Source organism: Chiloscyllium plagiosum, chromosome 18 (genome assembly GCF_004010195.1).
Source record: "Chiloscyllium plagiosum isolate BGI_BamShark_2017 chromosome 18, ASM401019v2, whole genome shotgun sequence".
Lineage (NCBI taxonomy): Eukaryota > Metazoa > Chordata > Chondrichthyes > Orectolobiformes > Hemiscylliidae > Chiloscyllium > Chiloscyllium plagiosum.
The window spans coordinates 26,482,006-26,504,265 of record NC_057727.1 but is presented as its reverse complement, the minus strand read 5'-3'; the positions used below and the strand labels follow the sequence as shown (position 1 = coordinate 26,504,265).

Below are 22,260 nucleotides of genomic sequence, written 5' to 3'. Positions count from 1 at the left end.
CCTGGAGCGTCGGAGGCTAAGGGGTGACATTATAGAGGTTTACAAAATTATGAGGGGCATGGATAGGATAAATAGACAAAGTCTTTTTCCCTGGGATCGGGGAGTCCAGAACTAGAGGGCATAGGTTTAGGGTGAGAGGGGGAAGATATAAAAGAGACCTAAGGGGCAACCTTTTGATGCAGAGGGTGGTACGTGTATGGAATGAGCTGCCAGAGGATATGGCGGAGGCTGGTACAATTGCATTTGGATGGGTATATGAATAGGAAGGGTTTGGAGGGATATGGGCCGGGTGCTGGCAGGTGAGACTAGATTGGGTTGGGATATCTGGTTGGAATGGACAGGTTGGACCGAAGGGTCTGTTTCCATGCTGTACATCTCTATGACTCTATGGCAGGCAGTGACAAGCAGGATACTCTGGTGATCTATACCAGCAATCCAGCTGTTCACAAAATGTGTTAATGATTTAGATGAGGGACCTAAGTGTATACTCAAAACCTTAACATGACAAAGCTTGGTGGAAGAGTAAGCATTGAGGAGGATGCAGAGATGTTGCAGTGTGATTTAGCCAGGCTGAGACAGGTGCCAAACACAGGGCAGATGCAGGATAATGTGGTTAAATGTGAGGTTATCCAAAAGGTAGCAACAAAAGGAAGGCACATTATGATTTGGCTGGCTGTAAATTAAGACGTGGGAACGTTCAATAAGACCAGGGTGTCCTAGTTCACCAGTCACTGAAAGTAAGCATGCAGGTGCTATAGGCAGTAAAGAAGGTAAGCTGTATGTCGGCCTGGTTTGACTATAGGAACAAGGATGTCTTGTTGCAATTATAGGCAATTGGCCACATCTGGAATATTGTGTGGAGTATTAATCATCTTATCTGAGGAAGGAGATTCTTGCTAGGCTGGCAGGACTGACGTATTAAGAGAGTTTGAGTCAGTTATGATTGCATTAACTGGAATTTAGAAGAATGAGGGTGGATCTCAAACCTATAAATATTCTTCAGGACCCCAGACAGGTTAGATGCAGGAAAGATGTTCCCGATGGTGGGATCGTCCAGAATCAAGATTCATAGTTCAAGGGTGTAGGTAAATCATTTAGGACTGAGATGGAGAAATTTCTTTCACCCAGAGAGTGGCAAGCCTATGGTCACTACCACAGAAAGTCTTTGAGACTAAGACACTGTTTTCAAGGAGGATGTAGATATAGCTCTTGAGAACTATATGGAAGGAGAGCAATAGTAAGTTATTGAGCTCAATGGTCAGCCATGACCATATTGAATGGCAGAGCAGGCTCAAGGGGTTGAATCTTCTAGATTTCTAAATCCAAAAGCTTTGAATAAATTAATAGGATTTCAACAAGATATCATTTTAAACACAAAATAGAAATCATTATTACCTTGTATTTCCAGTTTCTGTTTTGTTTTCTGAAGATTGATATCGAAAGTAACAATAGTGATTTCAGAAGACATGCCATTGCTATGGGTTACAGTAACTACTCTGGATGGTTTTTTTGGTAACCAGCAAGCCATAAAACAACTACTCAGTGGTAGAGAATCTGTTGACAATCTGTCATCAACAACAGAGTTTGATAAGAGTTCTGTTCGCAATACCTGGAAGAAGTACACCTTGTTTTAGTGGCTCTGTTGCTATATGAAATTAAGTATATTTAATAAAATGTCTCGCAATCAAAATTTCAGATCCTTTTTATTAACCACCATAATCATCAACCTACTGACTTTTCCTCTCTAGAAACAACATAGGGAAAGTATCAAAAACAGAAGTTGCTGTAAAAGCTTGGCAGGTCTGGCTGCATCTGTGAAGAAGAATTCAGAGTTAATGTTTAACTGCGGAAGGATCACCAGATCAGAGATACTGACTCTGATTTTTCTTCACAGATACTGCCAGACCTGCTGAGCTTTTCCAGCACCTTCTGTTTTTGTTTGATTTACAGCATACCCAGTTCTTTTGGGTTTTTTAAAAATAGGACAAAGTATCATTTGATTCTTGTTTTAATGTTAAGGAGATTGGTAATAATATTCACTGTAGAAATTGTCCATTGTCATTTTGAATAATATTTGAACTCTTCACGACAATAGGTTCAACTTTATAGTCCAGTGATGACATTAATTGGTTTGGAAATGTGGTAAGCGTTAAATTGATGACACTGATCTCTTGATATTGATTTCTGACTTGCACTTCCTTTGAACCAGAAGCATTAAATTGTAAAACTTGTTTTTTATATCTCCATGCAGATTCTAGAGTGTGATATGCAAAGGAAATAATTAAGCTGCATTGTTGCTTGCAATCTCTCACTGTTTTGATACTGATTTAAGCAAACATTTTATTCACTGACACTAATGGAGTGCTGATTGATCAAATATTCCAGATAATCAAGAGGTATGCATAAACAATGTAAAAAACACTAAGTAATAGAAGCACAATGCAAGGGGCATACGCACCGTTATACTTTATTTACATCATAAATCACTTAATTAATAAGGCAACTTTGCCTGAAATAAAACCTAACTGCAGAGGACCTTCTCACTTGCACCCTCAACTGACTCCACTGGCATTGCAGTGGATTGTGGTGTTGGAGAGAAATTAAGTTGAAATTGAACCAACTGTTGATATTTTGTGGCCAATTGATTGAACAAGTATATTTCCATTGAGCTAAGTAAATTAAACAACTATTATATCAGGACAGAAAATTACAATGGACTGTGGTATTGGAGGTATAATTTTTACACTGATCAAGACTGCTGGTTCATTAAGGTGCCAGTTGAAGCAAAGTATACTGTACTATGACACTATTCATACACAAACATATTTCAGCTTCAGTTACTGATCAGCCAATTGTTCATGCTAGGAATAAGAAGGAACATCAGTACTCAATGAACCTTATACAAAAAGGACTAAAATTAATATTTAAACTATTCACAGCCTGTCCAGTGACGAGTCTTGTAATCTTTTGAAGCCTGCAATTATTTCACAGCCAGTATAAAGCTAAACAGTGTCAAATCTGAGACGAGTGTGCAGATCTTTTACTTTGTGCCAATCTGAGTTTCACTTACACTACCACCTTAGCAGCATTGCACATTAATAGTGTTTTGCCTTAATGTGATCAGTAGTACATTAATGGTTAGAGAGTAGGGTTGATTTCAACAACACTTAGAATTGCTGCTACATTGGAGCAGTAATGACATTTGATATTACAGCATTCTACATTTGTAAAAGACATGTTAGAAAATCAAAGGGAGGAAAAGTTTACCTTAGCAGGCATTTCATTACTTTCTTCTGTACCAGCGACGATCCATTGCTGATTGGGTGATACCAGTAGAAAATCTACTTGATAATCCTTCACCACTGATAAGTGAGAGATCTGGCTAAGATTAGGAGTAGTTAGTGTGATAAGTGCACCTCTTCTAGTGCCAGCCTATAAATGAAAGACAAACTTTTAAAACATGGTATTTCAATTTTTGGTAAAGAAATCAACAGTATGGGAAACAAAATTAGAAATTCTGGACAAGTTCAGCAGGTCTGGCAGCATCAGTGGAGAGAAATCAGAATTAACATCTCTGGTTCAGTGATGCTTGGTCAGAACAGTGCTTTTGTTTGATTTACAACATCGGCAGTTCTTTCGGTTTTTCAAGAGTTTGGGGAATGGGTGAGAAAGTATATCAGAAACCCAAAATCAGCTATGATTTTATTATTGGTGGAGCAAGCTTGTTTCACTTCTGGATCTCTTACTTTCCCCATTCTTCACTATTGTGCTAAGTTATACATTCTTTGTGATGATGTTGGATGTACAATTTCCCCGCTTTATTTTAAACTGTGTCCATTCGACCTTTGATTTCACAGTCTTTCCACATCCTCCCAGCCATCAGCTGTAGTGGAGAGTTAGGAATTCAGTCACTTGAGGAGTTAAGCCATAAGAGATCAAAAGGGTACATGGACTATTGAAAACTGTACATAACTTTCATGCCCTGATTTATTATCAAACAAAAATTTCAGCAGAGCAACTATGATTACAAAAAGGAACTGCCTGGGCAAAACTGATCTGGAAATGAAAAAACAGCATTACTTAGAAACAATTAGAAAAGGAAAAAATATAATTTCAGAAACTGTGGAAGTTAAATTTAAGAGGGAAAAAAAAGAGATATTTGGAAATGTGTGCCAGTGAGTTAAAAAGGCTGAACTCTCAATGCCAGTAAGGGAATGTCTTTGCTCATTATCAGTTTAGGTAAAGTGGTACCCACATTTGTTCAAATGGGAATGATAGAAGAGTGTACCTCTACATTTTATTTTGGTCAAAAATAATTAATTCTGCATGTTTGCATCTTCTGTAAAGCACTTTATCATTCAAATATGTTATAACTTGAGTCAAGCTAACCATGAAACACACTAAAGTAGATAAATACTTTGTATTTCTTTGACTATGGGTTTCGAGAAACAATCGTTCTAAAATGCTAGACTCCCAATCTGAGTGTATTCTCCATTGGGTGCTTAAAGTCAGAAATTCTTGTCCTGACTAATGTCAATTTTCAAGGCTGTATCTATCCTACTGCATTTGGTATATCTGTCAAACATGTCATAGAATACTGACCTATAGACATGAAAAATGACTCTGACCAAATTCTGGAGGACTCTGACCAAATTCTGGAGGTGGGCTGCATGGTGGCACAGTGGTTAGCACTGCTGCCTCACAGCGCCTGAGACCCGGGTTCAATTCCCGCCTCAGGCGACTGACTGTGTGGAGTTTGCACATTCTCCCCGTGTCTGCGTGGGTTTCCTCCGGGTGCTCCGGTTTCCTCCCACAGTCCAAAGATGTGCAGGGTCAGGTGAATTGGCCATGCTAAATTGCCCGTAGTGTTAGGTAAGGGGTAAATGTAGGGGTATGGGTGGGTTTCGCTTCGGCGGGTCGGTGTGGACTTGTTGGGCCGAAGGGCCTGTTTCCACACTGTAATGTAATCTGTAATCTAATATGACTCAACAGCATACTTATTTATTTAAGAGGGCAAATAAAACTATGGGCAATTAAAATTTCCAAGCAACAATGCAAATTGATTTTACCCCTAATTTAACAAATGAAAGTCTGACATCTGATCTAAACTTCTCTCACCTATAGCTGTGCCCATTTTAAAATTAGAGAACATGAATATTATTTAATACATTAACATACAGTTAGGTAAAGCTGGTTATCCACTTTGCAGGTGACCAAATGACCAACTGTACATGAAGTATCATATGCAGCCAATTCATCTCCAGTCTGCCCATTCCAAACTTTGATCTTTCCCTTTGAGTCTGCGGTGATAGCAAGGTCTTTTTGTGGAACAGTTATTAATTTCACCAATGGCTCTTCTTGCACTGGAGTTGACCACAATTGTTTACCCTTTAAAAAAACATGTATAGTAATGAGCCTTCTGAGCAAAGAATCATATACAGTTTTACATGAAATGTTATGCATACATAAATATATACACTGGAATACTGCATATATTTAAGTAATTTCTCATGTATAAATTGACCCCCAATATTTAACCAAAATATTGGAACTTTGTAATTACCACCCACTTGCTGAAACATTTGGTGCAGATCTACTCTGACAGAATTATAAAATAGCCCACACCATTAAAGCAAACTTTTGTCTCTTTGTGGTCTACTGTGGAGGCAAAAGTGGAAATAGTCTCCCACAAAGCAATTCTGCAATCACAAGACAATGGGAGATGACATATTTCAACCCTTGCAATGTTACTCTTGTAAAAGTTGATTTACTACTTTCTGACAAAAATTGTCTTACAAGCTAGACTTATATACCAGCATATGGTAATCTTGCTAAATTAATCAAATTCAACACACTGTTCCCAGATTTTGTTCTCTGTCTCTTTTGGTAATTGCTGGAATAAAATAGATACACACTTGATCAGAGGCTTCAGTGCATGTAGGATTTACGCCATAACAACCTATTCTATTTATTGACTATTCTCGGTGAGAGGAAATTCTTCAGAAGTTTAATTCATAATTGTGATGTGTTTTACTCTCTCTGAAAGTCAACTTTATCAAATGCATTTAATATTTTAAAAATTAACAAGGTTCTTTTAACCTTTATACATGAAAATAAAGTGTTATTTTATCATAGCAAATTAACATTGAGTAACAGACATTAACCTCAACCTCCGATTGTGAAACTCAGCCAGCAGGAAGCTGATTTTACAGGACTACAGCATTCATAATAAAAGAATTATAATTTTATACACCTTTTGTTACTTGACATTTCATATTGTTCTTAGCATCAAGTGAATTTATAACTGATTGCGCTAACCTCTTGAACGCTCCATGCTCGCAGTGTACCGTCTCTAGATGCTGTGCAAACCAATGATTTACAAATCCCAGTATCGAACTGATGGTCAGGATTACTCAGGTACTGCAGACCAGTAATACTGTCTTTGAAGGTGAAAACAAACATAGGCACCCATGAACAATTTGCTGTTTTATTGTAGTTCGTTAGGAGGGATGGCTGGTTAGAAGCAACGTTCAGATTGAACTTTATTTTCCTTGCATGGAATCCTCTATTCCAAGCTTTTCTTTCAAACTATAGCTGATTTTAATCCATCCTGCCTGGCAGAATAGCGCTGGCGGAGTATTAGAATTGTGACTGGAGGAAACCCCTTTTGTTCTCCAAATTTACCTTATTCACACAGAATGTAAAGTTGTGAATTTTAAGGGAGTACACCCTGTCAGCTTAGAAGTCTGCACGTTAAATCCTCAAACTCAGTAGCACCCATGTTCCCCTCCCCCATTCTGCTCTGTGACATTCCCAACTACCAACATAATAGCTTCCAGCTTAGTGCCCTCAGCTGTCTTGCTCCTGCTTCAGGTAACCAGAAAGTGTATGTGAGAGAGTGAGTGTGACGTGGGTTAGTGGTCAGCATATCATGGCTTTAAGTGGGATGGGGGAGGGGGGGAGAAAAGAATGACTGGGGTCATGATGGGGGAAAGAGGGTTGTTCTATGTCAAAAGATAACTTTTATCAGTCTGCACTCTACTGATAGCTTCTGTTCAGTTAACCACACTCCATATAACTCTCACCCCACTGATCATAGTTCCACACATTTATGTAACCATTCTGCACACATACAATGAACCCGTAATTCATATACCCATCGTTCCCTCATTTTATTAGGTCTTAGGCATTTCTTTAGACCATTTTAGAAGGTAAAAGTATGGTTTTTGGTGTCAGGAAATTGGCACCTTGTGAAATGAAATGGGGAATAGGAGATTGGGAAATGAGATAGTGTAGGCCCCAGTATTTTCTGCTGCAGCACTGTCAGAAGAAGCAGCTATTAGGAGGTGAGTAAAAGATAGGCTGTTTGTTATGGATAATATTAAAGGGGACAAATGAGAAAGAGGGGAATAGAAAGTCTGGGAATTCTCACTGAAAAGAGCAGGGTTTGAGCACCATTAGATCATGGGTTGCTTAAGCATTAGTGGCTATTAAAGTAAGTGTAGAATATTATTTATTAATAAATTGGATAAGTATTTGAAAGGGAGGCATTATAAACTGATCTGAGGGGGTCATTGTTTGTATTCAGCATATGGAGAGAGCTTTATGGGAAAACTTGAGAAAGAGTAAGTGCTAGTATAGAGAGCAACCGTACACAAGTATAATTAAATATATTTCATTAAAAAAGCATTTAGAGTCATAGAGATGTACAGCTTTGAAACAGACCCTTCTGTCCAACCCATCCACGCCGACCAGATATCCCAACCCAATCCAGTCCAACCTGCCAGCACCCGGCCCATATCCCTCCAAACCCTTCCTATTCATATACCCATCCAACTGCCTCTTAAATGTTGCAATTGTACCAGCTTCCACCACTTCCTCTGGCTGCTCATTCCATACATGTACCACCCTCTGTGTGAAAAAGTTGCCCCTTAGGTCTCTTTTATATCTTTCCCCTCTCACCCTAAACCTATGCCCTCGAGTTCTGGACTCCCTGACCCCAGGGAAAAGACGTTGCCTATTTATCCTATCCATGCCCCTCATAATTTTGTAAACCTCTATAGATCACCCCTCAGCCTCCGACGCTCCAGGGAAAACAGCCTCAGCCTGTTCAGCTTCTCCCTATAGCTCAAATCCAGGCAACATTCTTGTAAATCTTTTCTGAACCCTTTCAAGTTTCACAACATCTTTCTGATAGGAAGGAGACCAGAATTGCATGCAATACTCCAACAGTGGCCTAACCAATGTCCTGTACAGCCGCAACATGACTTCCCGACTCCTGTACTCAATACTCTGACCAATAAAGGAAAGCATACCAAACGCCTTCTTCACTATCCTAACTACCTGCGACTCCACTTTCAAGGAGCTATGAACCTGCATTCTAAGGTCTCTTTGTTTAGCAACACTCCCAAGTACCTGCTAAGATTTGCTTTCTCAAAATGCAGCACCTCGCGTTTATCTGAATTAAACTCCATCTGCCACTTCTCAGTCCATTGGCCCATCTGGTCAAGATCCTGTTGTAGTCTGAGGTAACCCGCTTTGCTGTCCACTACACCTCCAAGTTTGGTGTCATCTGCAAACTTAGTAACTGTACCTCTTATGCTCGCATCCAAATCATTTATATAAATGACAAAAAGTAAAAGACCCAGCTCCGATCCTTGTGGCATTCCACTGGTCACAGGCCTCCACTCTGAAAAATGACCCGCCAACACCACCCTCTGTCTTCTACCTTTGAGCCAGTTCTGTATCCAAATGGCTAATTCTCCCTGTATTCTGTGAGATCGAACGTTGCTAATCAGTCTCCCATGGGGAACGTTGTTGAACATCTTACTGAAGTCCATATAGATCACATCTACCACTCTGCCCTCATCAATCCTCTTTGTTACTTCCTCAAAAAACTCAATCAAGTTTGTGAGACATGATTTCCCACATACAAAGCCATGTTGACTATCCCTAATCAGTCCTTGCCTTTCCAAATACATGCACATCCTGTCCCTCACGATTCCTTCCAATAACTTGCCCACCACCGACGTCAGGCTCACCGTTCTATAGTTCCCTGGCTTGTCCTTACCACCCTTCTTAAACAGTGGCGCCACATTAGCCAAACTCCAGTCTTCTGGCACCTCACCTGTGACTATCGATGATACAAATATCTCAGCAGGAGGCCCAGCAATCAGTTGTCTAACTTGCCACAGAGTTCTAGGGTACACCTGATCAGGTCCTGGGGATGTATCTATCTTTACCCGTTTCAAGACATCCAGCACTTCCTCCTCTGTAATATGGACATTTTGCAAGATGTCACCATCTATTTCCCTACAGTCAATATCTTCCATGTCCTTTTCCACAGTAAGTACTAATGCAAAATACTTGTTTAGTATCTCCCCCATTTTCTGCGGCTCCACACAAAGGCCGCCTTGCTGATTTTTGAGGGGTCCTATTCTCTCCCTAGTTATCCTTTTGTCCTTAGTGTATTTGTAAAAACTCTTTGGATTCTCCTTAATTCAATTTGCCAAAGCTATCTCATGTCCCCTTTTTGCCCTCCTGATTTCCCTCTTAAGTATACTCCTACTTCCTTTATACTCTAAGGATTCACTCGATCTATCCTGTCTATACCTTACATATGCTTCCTCCTTTTTCTTAACCAAACCCTCAATTTCTTTAGTCATCCTGCATTCCCTGTGCCTACCAGTCTTTCCTTTCACCTTAACAGGAATATTCTTTCTCTGGATTCTCGTTATCTCATTTCTGAAGGCTACCCATTTTCCAGCCGTCCCTTTACCTGCGAACATCTGCCCCCAATCAGCTTTCGAAAGTTCTTGCCTAACACCGTCAAAATTGGCCTTTCTCCAATTTAGAACTTTAACTTTTAGATCTGGTCTATCCTTTTCCATCATTATTTTAAATCTAATAGAATTATGGTCGCTGACCCCAAAGTGCTCCCCCACTGACACCTCACTCACCTGCCCTGCCATATTTCCCAAGTGTAGGTCAAGTTTTGCACCTTCTCTAGTAGGTACATCCACATACCGAATCAGAAAATTGTCTTGTACACACTTAACAAATTCCTCTCCATCTAAACCCTTAACACTATGGCAGTCCCAGTCTATGTTTGGAAAGTTAAAATCCCCTACCATAACCACCCTAATATTCTTACAGATAGCTAAGATCTCCGTACAAGTTTGTTTCTCAATTTCCCTTTGACTACTAGGGGGTCTATTATACAATCCCAATAAGGTTATCATCACTTTCTTATTTTTCAGTTCCACCAAAATAACTTCCCTGGATGTATTTCCGGGAATATCCTCCCTCAGCACAGCTGTAATGCTATCCCTTATCAAAAATGCCACTCCCCCTCCTCTCTTGCCTCCCTTTCTATCCTTCCTGTAGCATTTGTATCCTGGAACATTAAGCTGCCAGTCCTGCCCATCACTGAGCCAGGTTTCTGTAATTACTATGATATCCCAGTCCCATGTTCCTTACCATGCCCTAAGTTCATCTGCCTTCCCTGTTAGGCTCCTTGCATTGAAATAAATGCTGTTTAATTGATTAGTCCTACCTTGTCCCTACCTGCCCTGACTGTTTGACTCGCTTCTGTTCTCAACTGTACCAGTCTCAGATTGATCTCTTTCCTCACTATCTGCCTGGGTCCCACCCCCCTACCTTACTAGTGGGTGGCACGGTGGCACAGTGGTTAGCACTGCTGCTTCACAGCGCCAGGGACCCAGGTTCGATTCCAGTGTCTGTGTGGACTTTGCACATTCTCCCTGTGTCTGCATGGGTTTTCTCCGGGTGCTCCGGTTTCCTCCCATAATACAAAAATGTGCAGGTTAGGCCATGCTAAATTGCCCGTAGTGTTAGGTGAAGGGGTAAATGTAGGGAAATGGGTCTGGGTGGGTTGCGCTTCGGCGGGTCGGTTTGGACTTGTTGGGCCGAAAGGCCTGTTTCCACGCTGTAAGTAATCTAATCTTAAAAAAAATCCTCCTGAGCAGCTCTAGCAAATTTCCCTGCCAGTATATTAGTCCCCTTCCAATTTAGGTGCAATCCATCCTTCTTGTACAGGTCACTTTTAACCCAAGAGAGATTCCAATGATCCAAATATGTGAATCCTTCTCCCATACACCAGCTCCTCAGCCATGCATTCATCTGCTCTATCCTCCTATTCCTGCCCTCACTAGCTTGTAGCACTAGGAGTAATCCAGATATTACTACTCTTGAGGATCTCCTTTTTAAATTTCTGCCTAACTTTCTGTAATCTCCCTTCAGAGTCTCAACCTTTTCCCTTCCAATGTCGTTGATTCCAATGTGGACAATGACCTCTTGCTGGCCCCACTCCCCCGTGAGAACATTCTGCACTCTCTGAGACATCCTTGATCCTGGCACCAGGGAAACAACACACCATTCTGCTTTCTCCGTGCTGGCCACAGAAACATCTGTCTGTACCTCGGATGAGAGAATCCCCTAACACAATTGATCTCTTGGAAACCGACGTACCTCTCGTTGCATTAGAGCCAGTCTCAATACCAGAAACTTGGCTGTTCATGCTACGTTCCCCTGAGAATCCATCACCTCCTACATTTTCCAAAACAGCATACCTGTTTGAAATGAGTATATCCACAAAAGACTCCTGTACTAGCTGCCTACCTCTCACCTTTCCTGGAGTTAACCCATCTATGTGACTGTATCTGAGACTTTCCCCCCTTCCTATAACTGCCATCCATCACGTACTGTTGCTGTTGCAAATTCCTCATTGCTTCTAACTGTTTCTCCACTGTCTCTATAATCCGCAGTAACCCTTAAACTCTCTTTAAACTCCCACATCTGACAAGAAGTACATATCACTCTACTAAAGGCCATTTTATTTGCTCCTTCACAATCTATAGACCCAGAAAATAACACTGTTTTATTCCTCTACAAACAATGCCCCAGGTTAAATTAATAGTTATGGCTTATATTTTAAGTTTAATCAGGAGACATATCTCCAAAAACATATAATCAAGAAAGAACCCCTCTACTCACTACAGATTCTCTGTCGGCTACACTTAAAAACAACGATTAACTTATCTGATTCTGTGCTGTGAACTTCGCCCAACAGTCCCTCCAAGATCAGTTGTGAATTTCACTGTTTGTTAATTTTCACAGATGCACTCCGATGTCCAGCGATACATGAATTCAAACAGCAAAGGCAATAACTGTGCAGGCTGTCTCTCTCTCTCTCTCGCAATGACCTCACCATGTGCTTCCTTTGTCTGTTCTTCTCCCTTTTAAAACTGCTGTTGTTTTGACTTTTTTTTCCAAAGTTCCAAAACAATGCAACAACATATGAAACAGTAATTGCTGCTCCTGGAATTCGAGGAAATCACCTCCAACACCTAAAATACCTCAAAAAAGGAGCAGTTGTTACAGCCAGAAATTTTTCCCGTCCTCCATCTTGGATTACCCAGAATTTATTCATTTTCATGAAGCAGGAGCTAATTATTCATCTCTTCTGCTCACCAAGTACAGCTGGCCTGTGGCCTGTGTTGCATGTACCTCACCAAAAACCTGCACAACTGCCTGATGGGACCTGTCTCCCATATTTAATGCATGTTAGGTATGATGAGAGGGAATTTTGTCAAAGAGCTGCACTCTAACTTGCTGCATTAAAGGGGAAATGAGGTGGATGAGCCTACATGTTGGGATATGCTTATGTAATATTATGTGATTTGATACAGCCATTTAACTCTTTGCTTCCTCATCTAAGTCATCATGCAACAATCTTGTATGTACAGGCATGTTGACAAAAATATGACTGCACACAGTTACCCTGTGTGAAAACAGCCCTAATCGTGCATTTTCAACTTGTCTTTGTTTTGAGATGCTTATTTTCAGAGAGGACAGTTGGAATCACGTTTCGATCATTCTATTTGTTCCCTCCGCTGGCTATATGTCTGACTGCAAATGGTATTATTTCTAAAAAAGGAATGAAATTGATCCGAAGTGAACATAAGAACTATCCTTACTGTAACAAAATCAAACAGAGTATTCAACTTACCACTGTGACCCCTGAAAGTTATGCAGTTATAGTCAGCAGTGCTATGCCCTGATGCCATGTGCTGCTCTGTTTTGGAACGATGTAAATAATACTTTTTCCAGGAGTTTATTTCATTATCCACATTGGAGATATTGCAGAAAATCCAGCGCTCCAAGCATAATCTTCTGTAAATCCAAACAGCATATATATGTGTCAAACATTTGGTACAGCTGAATCATCCAAAGTCAGAAATGTACAGCATTCCAACTTGTCCACGCCGACCAGATATCCCAAATAAATCTAGTCCCATTTGCCAGCATTTGACCCATATCCCTGTAAACCCTTCCTAATTGATTGCCTTTTAAAATGTTGTAATTCTACCAGCCTCAACCACTTCCTCCGGCAACTCATTCCATATATGTACCGCCTTCTGTGTGAAAAAGTTGCTCCTTAGATCCCTTTTCACTTGTTTCACTTCCCACTTGGTCACTACCTTTGTCTCTCTCTTCCTCCTTCTTAAAGTGCCATTGTTTTGATTGCCTGCTCCTCCACCTCAAAGTTCCAAAATAATGCAACAGCTTATAAAACAGTGATTACTGCACCTAGAATTCAAGGAAATTAGCTCCAACACTGAAAATACCTAAAAAAAGGAGCAGCTCTTTACAGCCACGGTTTTATTCCCCATTCTACACCTTGGATCATCTAGAATCTGTCCCTCTCAGGATATTTTAAAATTTCAAAAAGTAAAGCTATAGGATGACATAGTACTTTAAGTGCTGCCCCATAAAGGATGATAGTTTATTCCCTGGTAATATCTAAACATGATTTACATTCACTTGGCAATATACAGGGAATGGGAGACTGTAATGGCATGCTTTACCTATAAGGGGGGGCCTGGGATAGGTCGCCATGATTTGGAGATGCCGGTGTTGGACTGGGGTGTACAAAGTTAAAAATCACACAACACCAGGTTATAATCCAACAGATTTAATTGGAAGCACTAGCTTTCGGAGCGCTGCTCCTTCATCAGGTGGTTGTGGAGTACACAATTGTAAGACACAGAATTTATAGCAAAAGTTTACAGTGCGATATAACTGAAATTATACATTGAAAAATACCTTGATTGTTTGTTAAGTCTCTCATCTGTTAGAATGACCATGTTAGTTTCACTTCGTTCATGTGGAAATCACAACTTTTTTTAAAAGTTACACTCTCAGGTTAACTTTATCTGGGCTGACACCAATTGTTAATGTGCTGAAGGTGTTAGCAGCACACAGGGGGCTGTCTGTGCCATAGTGTTTAGACTGATTCTAATCTAAAAAAATGAACTAACAGAATCTTACATGGATTTGTGCAGTTTTTGAGCAAAGTGCAATGTAACCTGAGAATGTAACTTTTGAAAACTGTTTTGTGATTTACATATGAAAGAAGTGAAACTAACATGGTCATTCTAACAGATGAGAGATTTAACAAACAATCAAGGTATTTTTCAATGTATAATTTCAGTTATATCGTACTGTAAACTTTTGCTATAAATTCTGTCTTACAATTGTGTACCCCACAACTACCTGATGAAGGAGCAGCGCTCTGAAAGCCAGTGCTTCCAATTAAACCTGTTGGACTATAACCTGGTGTTGTGTGATTTTTAACTGGGATAGTAGGTTCCTTAGGTCCAACATCTATGACTCAGGGGACCCACTGAGCTTGGCTCTGGTCTGGCAGTCAGGATAAGGGACAGCACCAGGGCCCGGTGATTTCTGTACCTCCCCTCGCTCAAAAGGTGTCAACTTTGACCCAAGGATAGCACATATGTTTCTGAACCATCACCAAGTTCCTAAGTACTGTAGTAGCTACATAAACACTAGCTACTTGAGCAAGTTAGAGGCTGAATATTTCATTATTCCACAATGACTTTCCACTTGTCAGCGGACCATAGGGATATTCTCCACTGGCCTGGGTGGGTACAACAGCAACAATACGGTGGTAAAAAAGCAGTCTACATGATTAGCACTTCATCTACAAGTCAAAACATCCAACACTGACAAACAATGGCTTCAGTGTATACTACCTATAGAATACACAGCAGCAATTCATTAAGGTTTCTTCTGCAAAACTTTGCAAACTTGCAATCAATACCGCCCTAGTGGAAAAGGACAATCTGTACTGGAACACCATGACAGCAAGTTGCACACTGTCTGGATTTGGATGCATATAATTGCTTTACCATTATGGGTCAAAATGTATAGACTTTCCTACCTGAAAGCATTGTAGGTACACCTTAGCTACAGTTGTTTCAGAGGAAAGTGCACCACCATTTTCTCAAGGGCAACAAAGCCAAGTATGTTCATGCTGCAAAAATGAACTTCAAGAGGATGAGACAATTTAAAGGTATGAATGCATTGTTGTCCCAAACCTCTGATGTGTACTTCACCTACATCACTCAAATACATTGATTCACTCCATTCCACACAAGTAAAAATTTATAATATTTATATCTTAATGTAAAAAAAGCTCCACACCACACTTAAATCTAAACAAAATAGTAATGAGCGGAACTGCACTGAACAGAATTTTTCAAGGTTTGCTCTGCTAACTTCTAGGTTAGCTACCCTCCTATTAATGAAGGCAAAAGCTATTCGGGTTCCTGCTTCTGATTGTTATCCAGCAACCACAACTGGAAGTGGGTAGGGATCTCAAATATGATAACCTCTATGATGTTCCCAGGGAGACAAGAGAGCAGCAGAGCAGAAAGCAATTGGTCTAAAAAAAGGGAGAAATGAAAATCAAGTGCATCAATTATTGATTAAACTTGCTTTTAAATCAGAGCCTTTGACCTACATAAATGTGCTGAAAAGTGCCAGTATGAAAAGGAAAGAAAAGATAGCAAACCAAAGTAAGAGGTTATGTCATATTCTAAAGAGACTTGAGCCAAAGTGTGAGGTACAAACAAAAGTCATTGCTGGATATTGTCAAATTATGGTTTAAAAAATTAAGAATGGAGGTAAATCAGCACAGTGTCACTAAACCAGACAACATAGGGAAGAAAAGCACATATTTCTGGAATATTTTTATGGACTAGGCCAGACCATAACTTTGCAATTTGTTTCAGTAAGTGTACAGTGAAAATTACCCAGAGTATGTTAGTGAGGGTGACTATCAGGGTTTCAAACAAGACAAAAATTTGTTCACAAAATTACATAAGAAAAGACAAAGAACAGAATAAAGAACCCCTACAGAATTCGGTCTCTCCAAACTAGACTTAATTATGCTGTTCTGAATACACACAACAGTCTCACTAAGCAAATCCCCTTAAAACACAGTAAAAAAAAATGGAACAGATGCTTACAGGTTGAAGTCAGAAGGGCAGAAAGAGGGGCAGCCTGTTCACACAGCCGACTGATGAACTCCCAACTAGTTCTGGACTGAACTCCTCAGCTAGACAGCTGACCACTCCCCTTCCTTTATACAGGCCATTTCTAAAACATGACCACTTTGGCCTGAAGTCTCATCTGTTTACATATATACAAAAAACCTCTCAAAATCCTTTTCATCTTTGTACCAAACAAGTCTAATCAGAGCCCGGCCCGTTTACAAACCCTCTGAAAAGAAAATCAAGGTGACAGTAATCTTGAGAAAAGGAATAGCTTTGTGACACCTCCCCCCTTTAAAAAAAAGAACCATCAATACCAAAAGATGGCTTCACTTTTAAAACCCTTCAAAAACAAACTGGTTAGTAGTCTAAAACTCACACATACACTATTCACATGCAAACATGCAAAACCACATGTGAATTCAGGCCCATCACCAAACGCCTCCATATCTCATTTGAGTCTTGATAATACATCATCAATCACATTTTAGCAACCTGCCACATGCACAGTTGTCAAACTGAATACCTGCAACAACAAGCTCCATCTAAACAGTCTGGCATTTTTGTCCTTAAATTTTTTCACAGATGTCAATGGGTTATGATCAGTACACAATTGTCTCAGATGCATTGTTGGTAATACAGACACTGAAATGTTGTAATGCCAGTACCAAGCTTAAAGTCTCTTTCTCCACCATTGAATATTTCTGTTGATGAACGTTCAACTTTCTGGAAAAATACCCGATGAATCTTTGTATTCCCTCGTCATCCTCCTGCAGGAGCACTGCATCAACATCCACATCACTGGCATTGATAGCCACCTTGAATGGCTTACTATAATCTGGTGTGGCTAATACTGGAAATCTAGTCCACATATCCATTATTGTTAATAAATACTTATTCCTACTTTTTGTTTGAGGTAGGGGACCTATGCAATTAATCAAGACTCTTGTGAAAGGTTCCTCACATGCTGGAATAGGTATTAGAGGTGCAGGTTTTATTACAACCTGTCGTTTTCTGATTAGCTGACATGTATGACATGTCTGGCAAAATTCAACTACATCCTTGTGTAGTCCAGGCCAGTAAAAATGTCTTTGTATTTTAGCCTATGTTTTCCTCACTCCTAAACAACCTCCAAGTGGTAGTTTAAGCGCCACTTGCAGCACCTCCTTCTATACCCTACTGGCAAAACAATTTGATGAATCTCTGTACATTTCTCATCTGCTTGGATGTGTGATGGTCTCCATTTCCTCATTAAGACATTATTTGTTAAGTAATAACACACAGGGATGCATTCACTCTCCTCTGTATATGCCTTTTGATATAACTGTTTTAAGTTCTCATCTTTCTGGTGTAATTCAATCAGCTTAGCAGAGCTAAACATACTTGCATGTTTACCGGTTTGCTCCTGCTCTGTTCCACTTACCTGATCAAAAAAAGTTTCTGATAAAGCTATGTCAGCTTCCTTATCTGTGCCTTTTAATCTCTCCTGTTTCAACTTGTGCCTCTGTGATCTTGTGATCACACATTCTGGGAAAATTCCTGGATAAGTTTCCTTCATTTCTTCAGTTGCCTGCGTCTCCACTGGCTTTTCAACTAGTGTAGGCAGCATCCTACCAGTGAATCAGCTAGATCATTTGCAAGGACAAATTGAATTCCTGGAGCTGAGAGTTTGTCCAGTACTCCTACCACAAATTCTCCACTCTTCTCTGGACTCTCTAGCTTCACTTTACATAATTGAGCACTTTGTCTCACCATGAATTCCTGTTACCAGTACCTTTCTGGCAGTAGTCCCTCAGGAGCGCATATCTCCTCATCCTTCAGCATTACAGACTGAGAGGATCCTTTGTCCCTTCATATTGTAACCTCTTTACCTGCTACTCCTGGCCTATGTGAGTAAACTTTACCCTTGCATGTATATTTTTTAAGCAGATCTGGCACTTCCTTCTTAATTAACCTCTGATCATCTTTACACTCTGAGGCAGTTGTCTAACATCCCTTGTGCTTTTTGTTACTCGTCCAACAAAACTCCCAGGCTTGTCCAGTTTTCCTACATCTGGTTTTCTCCTAGCCCACCACTGATTTCATGTGGCCCACTTTATTACAATGAAAACACCGGAGCTTTTTAACTTCTTTGTCCCCCTCAAGGGTTTCTTTTTAACCCTGTGGTAAGTTATCATTATGATCTTCACTGAGATGTACCTTTCCCTTTCAACGTGAGGGTTTCTCTTTGTCCGAATTTCTATCCCTCATGGACTGAAATTGGTTCTGGAAGCCAAACCATGTTTTATGGACCAGCTCATAATCATCAGCCACTTCAGCTGCTAACCTTGCAATTTTAACTCTCTGCTCTTGCACATGAGTTCGTACTGCTTCCTCGCTAAGGTTACCTTCAGCCTTTATCTCCAGCCTTCTAAGCTGACTTTCCTTTTTAAGTGTCAGTTTCTGAAGTTCAATAGCTCTTTTTCTTCCTCTTTTGCTGAAGCTCTTTGTTCTTTTTCTTTCTCTGCTGTTTTTAACCGCAACTCAAACTGTTTTATTTCTGCTGCCCTTTCCTTATCTCTCGCCTCTAACTCAAGCTGCTTCATTTGCAATTTAATTTTTTGTCATCTCTATAGATTCTGATGGTTTCTTCAGGAAGTTTAAATGCTGAGCTATTGCTGTGATTATCTCTCCTTTCCTCACAGAAGCAGGCAGGTCCAATTCCAACTTCTCCACTGATTTCTGCAGCTTGGTCTTATTCGCCTTTTGCAAAACTTTCAAAGTCACCGCATCCACTTCCAGGAAACTTGTGGTGACTGGAAGAGCTATTACTATCCCAAGCTTTGTCTACCCAACCAAACCAACACCGAAATAAAGACACTAGCGCCTACCACTCGCTGTTTAAAATCCTTCAAAGAGCCCTCAATCTGTTATGGACTAGGCCAGATCATTTAAGCAGGCAGCCCAGACCATAACTTTACATTTTGTTTCAGTAAGTGTACAGTGAAAATTACCCGAGTAAATTAGCGTGGTTGACTGTCAGGTTTTAAAACAGACAAAAATATATTCACAAAATTACATGAGGAAAGACAAAGAACAGAATAAAGAAGCCCTACAGAACTCAGCCTATCCAAATTAGGCTTAATTATGCTTTTCCAAAAATACACAACAGCCCCACTAAGCAAACCCCCTTAAAAAAAAGTAAAATATGGAACAGATGCTTACAGGTTGAAGTTAGAAGGGCAGAAAGAGAGAGAGCCTGTTCACACAGCCTTCTGCTGAACTCCCAACTAGTTCTGGACTGAACTACTCAGCTAGAGATTTGACTTTCCCCTTCCATTATACAGGTCACTGCCAAAACATGACCACATTGGCCTGAAGTCTCATCGGTTTACATATAAACAAAAGGCCTCTCAAAATCCTTTTCATCTCTGTACCAAACTAGTCTAATCGGAGCCCGGCCCGTTTATGACCCCTCTAAAAAAAAATCAAAGACACAGTATCCTTGAGAAATGGAACAACTTTTTGAAAAAAGGGACCAGCTTTGTGACAATATTCAACAGGTCTGATAGCACCTGTAGAGAAAGCAGGCACAAATGCTACCAGATCTATTCAGCATTTGCTTTATCTTCTATGTTAATTCAAAATTTCCAGCATTTCAGTATTTTGTTTTTGTTATAGTGGGGAGGAAGGGTGAAGTGGTCAGTCAATGACTGACTGCTGAGTGATCAGAGAAGGATAATGCTCAGATAATGAGCACAGTCAATTTAACTTTTGCATTCATCAATGGGAGATATAAAAACCTGATTGGAAATACATGCACGATTTAATAGGCAGCAGCCCAATTTATTAACCTGAGAGAGAAGAGCTTAGAAATGGAAAAAACAGTTTGTCAGGACAGAGAGGTCAAGCATAGTATTTGAAAAGGGGGATGATAACTCATGATAGGTGGGTTGATGGCCAAGTAGTATTTATTCCTACACTATTAATTCCAAGACCTCGATAATGTTCTGGGGGCCCCGGTTTGAATCCTGCCATAGCAGATGGTGGAATTTGAATTCAAGTAATAAAAACCTGGAATTATATGGCCAATGATAACCATAATTGTTGCTGACTGTTGAGAAAAAAAAGCATTTGATTCACTGATGTCCTTTAGGGAAGAAAACTGCAATCTTTACCTGGTCTGGTCTACATGTGACTCCAGACCTACAGCAATGTGATTGACTTAACTGTCCTCTGGGCAATAAATGCTGACCGAGCCAGAGATGCCCACATCCTGTGAAGTGAATAAAATAAGCTTTTGAAAGTGTATGAGGTAGTGCATGACAAGGAAGAATCATTTACAATATTAGCTGACATTGGCAGCATGATGGGGTGCTGGATGACAAGGGGTTTAGTGAGGATGTCGTTGATGGAAGAAGAAGTCAACTTGTGCTCAGAGATGGAATGGACTGGCAAAAAGACTACGGCCTTATCTAACCTCTCGGGTCGATGTACAATATCCTATCGCACCATTTCAAAGAACAGTCCTCCTGACCAATAATTGTTCATCAACCATCAACACTTGAAGGGGCAGCACTCCGAAAGCTAGTGATTTCAAATAAACCTGTTGGACTATAACCTGGTGCTGTGTGACTTCTGCCCTTATCTACACAAAGTAATATTAAATTACATAGAACATAGAAGAATACAGCGCAGTACAGGCCCTTTGGCCCTCGATGTTGCGCCGATCCAAGCCCACCTAACCTACACTAGCCCACTATCCTCCATATGCCTATCCAATGCACGTTTAAATGCCCATAATGAAGGAGAGTCCACCACTGCTACTGGCAGAGCATTCCATGAACTCACGACTCGCTGAGTAAAGACAGCGAGTCGTGGTTTGTTTCACCATATTTCCCACACTACCATGACTTCACCTTATTCACTATTGCTTTGGAATTTCCTGGGATCATGAAAGGTTTTACATAAATGCAATTTTTTTTTTATTGGGCACAATACAGCATGCATGTGTTAGCAATGGACTCATCTCACCTCCACAGCCAGGGTGTTTCGGCAGCATCATTCCAAGCCTGTAAATCACAAGATATCAATGTTTATTCTCAGTCAGGTTTGAACTTGAAGGAGAAAATCTGTTAGTTTATGGAGTCTTGACAACTTGGAAAGTTTATGGCTTCCAGACCAAAATGTAGATATTTTAAGCCAGTGTGATTAGATTAGATTCCCTACAGTGTGGAAACAGGCCCTTCAGCCCAACAAGTCCACACCAAATTTTCCAACCCACCCAGACCCATTCCCCTACTCCCTACGAATGCATCTATCACTATGGGCAATTTAGCATGGCCATTCACCTGACCTTTGGACTGTGGGAGGAAACCCATGCAGACACAGGGAGAATGTGCAAACTCCACACAGACGGTCACCTGAAGCTGGAATCGAACCCGGGTCCCTGGCGCTGCGAGGCAGCAGTGGTAATCACTGAGCCACCGTGCCATAATAATAGCTCAATCCAATGTCGATTTTATTTTGGTGACTGAGAATCCTTCGATCACAGTGGTTTACAGTTTGATTGGCTGCTTATGAAACCGAGGAGAAAGTGAGGGCTGCAGATGCTGGAGATCAGAGCTGAAAATGTATTGCTGGAAAAGCGCAGCAGGTCAGGCAGCATCCAAGGAACAGGAGAATCGACGTTTCAGGCATAAGCCCTTCTTCAGGAATGAGGAAAGTGTGTCCAGCAGGCTAAGATAAAAGGTAGGGAGGAGGGACTTGGGGGAGGGGCATTGGAAATGCGATAGGTGGAGGGAGGTCAAGGTGAGGGTGATAGGCCAGAGCCTCCCTTGACCTCCCTCCACCTATCGTATTTCCAAAGCCCCTCCCCCAAGTCCCTCCTCCCTACCTTTTA

At 40.6% G+C, this 22,260-nt stretch overlaps 1 protein-coding gene across 4 annotated transcripts in view; it reads right to left on the bottom strand.

Annotated features, from left to right (window-relative positions):
• The window catches only part of fbxw12 (F-box and WD repeat domain containing 12), a 35,642-nt gene that overhangs the window by 11,383 nt on the left and 1,999 nt on the right, over positions 1–22,260 (bottom strand). For 3 of the 4 annotated variants that reach the window (XM_043708003.1, XM_043708002.1, XM_043708004.1), the window contains exons 2-7: positions 21,393–21,430; positions 13,031–13,194; positions 6,319–6,440; positions 5,179–5,388; positions 3,268–3,432; positions 1,396–1,609 (exon numbers count right to left, since the gene is read on the bottom strand). In XM_043708003.1, the coding sequence (XP_043563938.1) occupies positions 1,396–1,609; positions 3,268–3,432; positions 5,179–5,388; positions 6,319–6,440; positions 13,031–13,194; positions 21,393–21,430 (913 nt within the window). Of the gene's footprint in view, positions 1–1,395; positions 1,610–3,267; positions 3,433–5,178; positions 5,389–6,318; positions 6,441–13,030; positions 13,195–15,265; positions 15,372–21,392; positions 21,431–22,260 lie in introns of all 4 variants that reach the window. The other variant, XM_043708005.1, reaches the window with a different exon arrangement.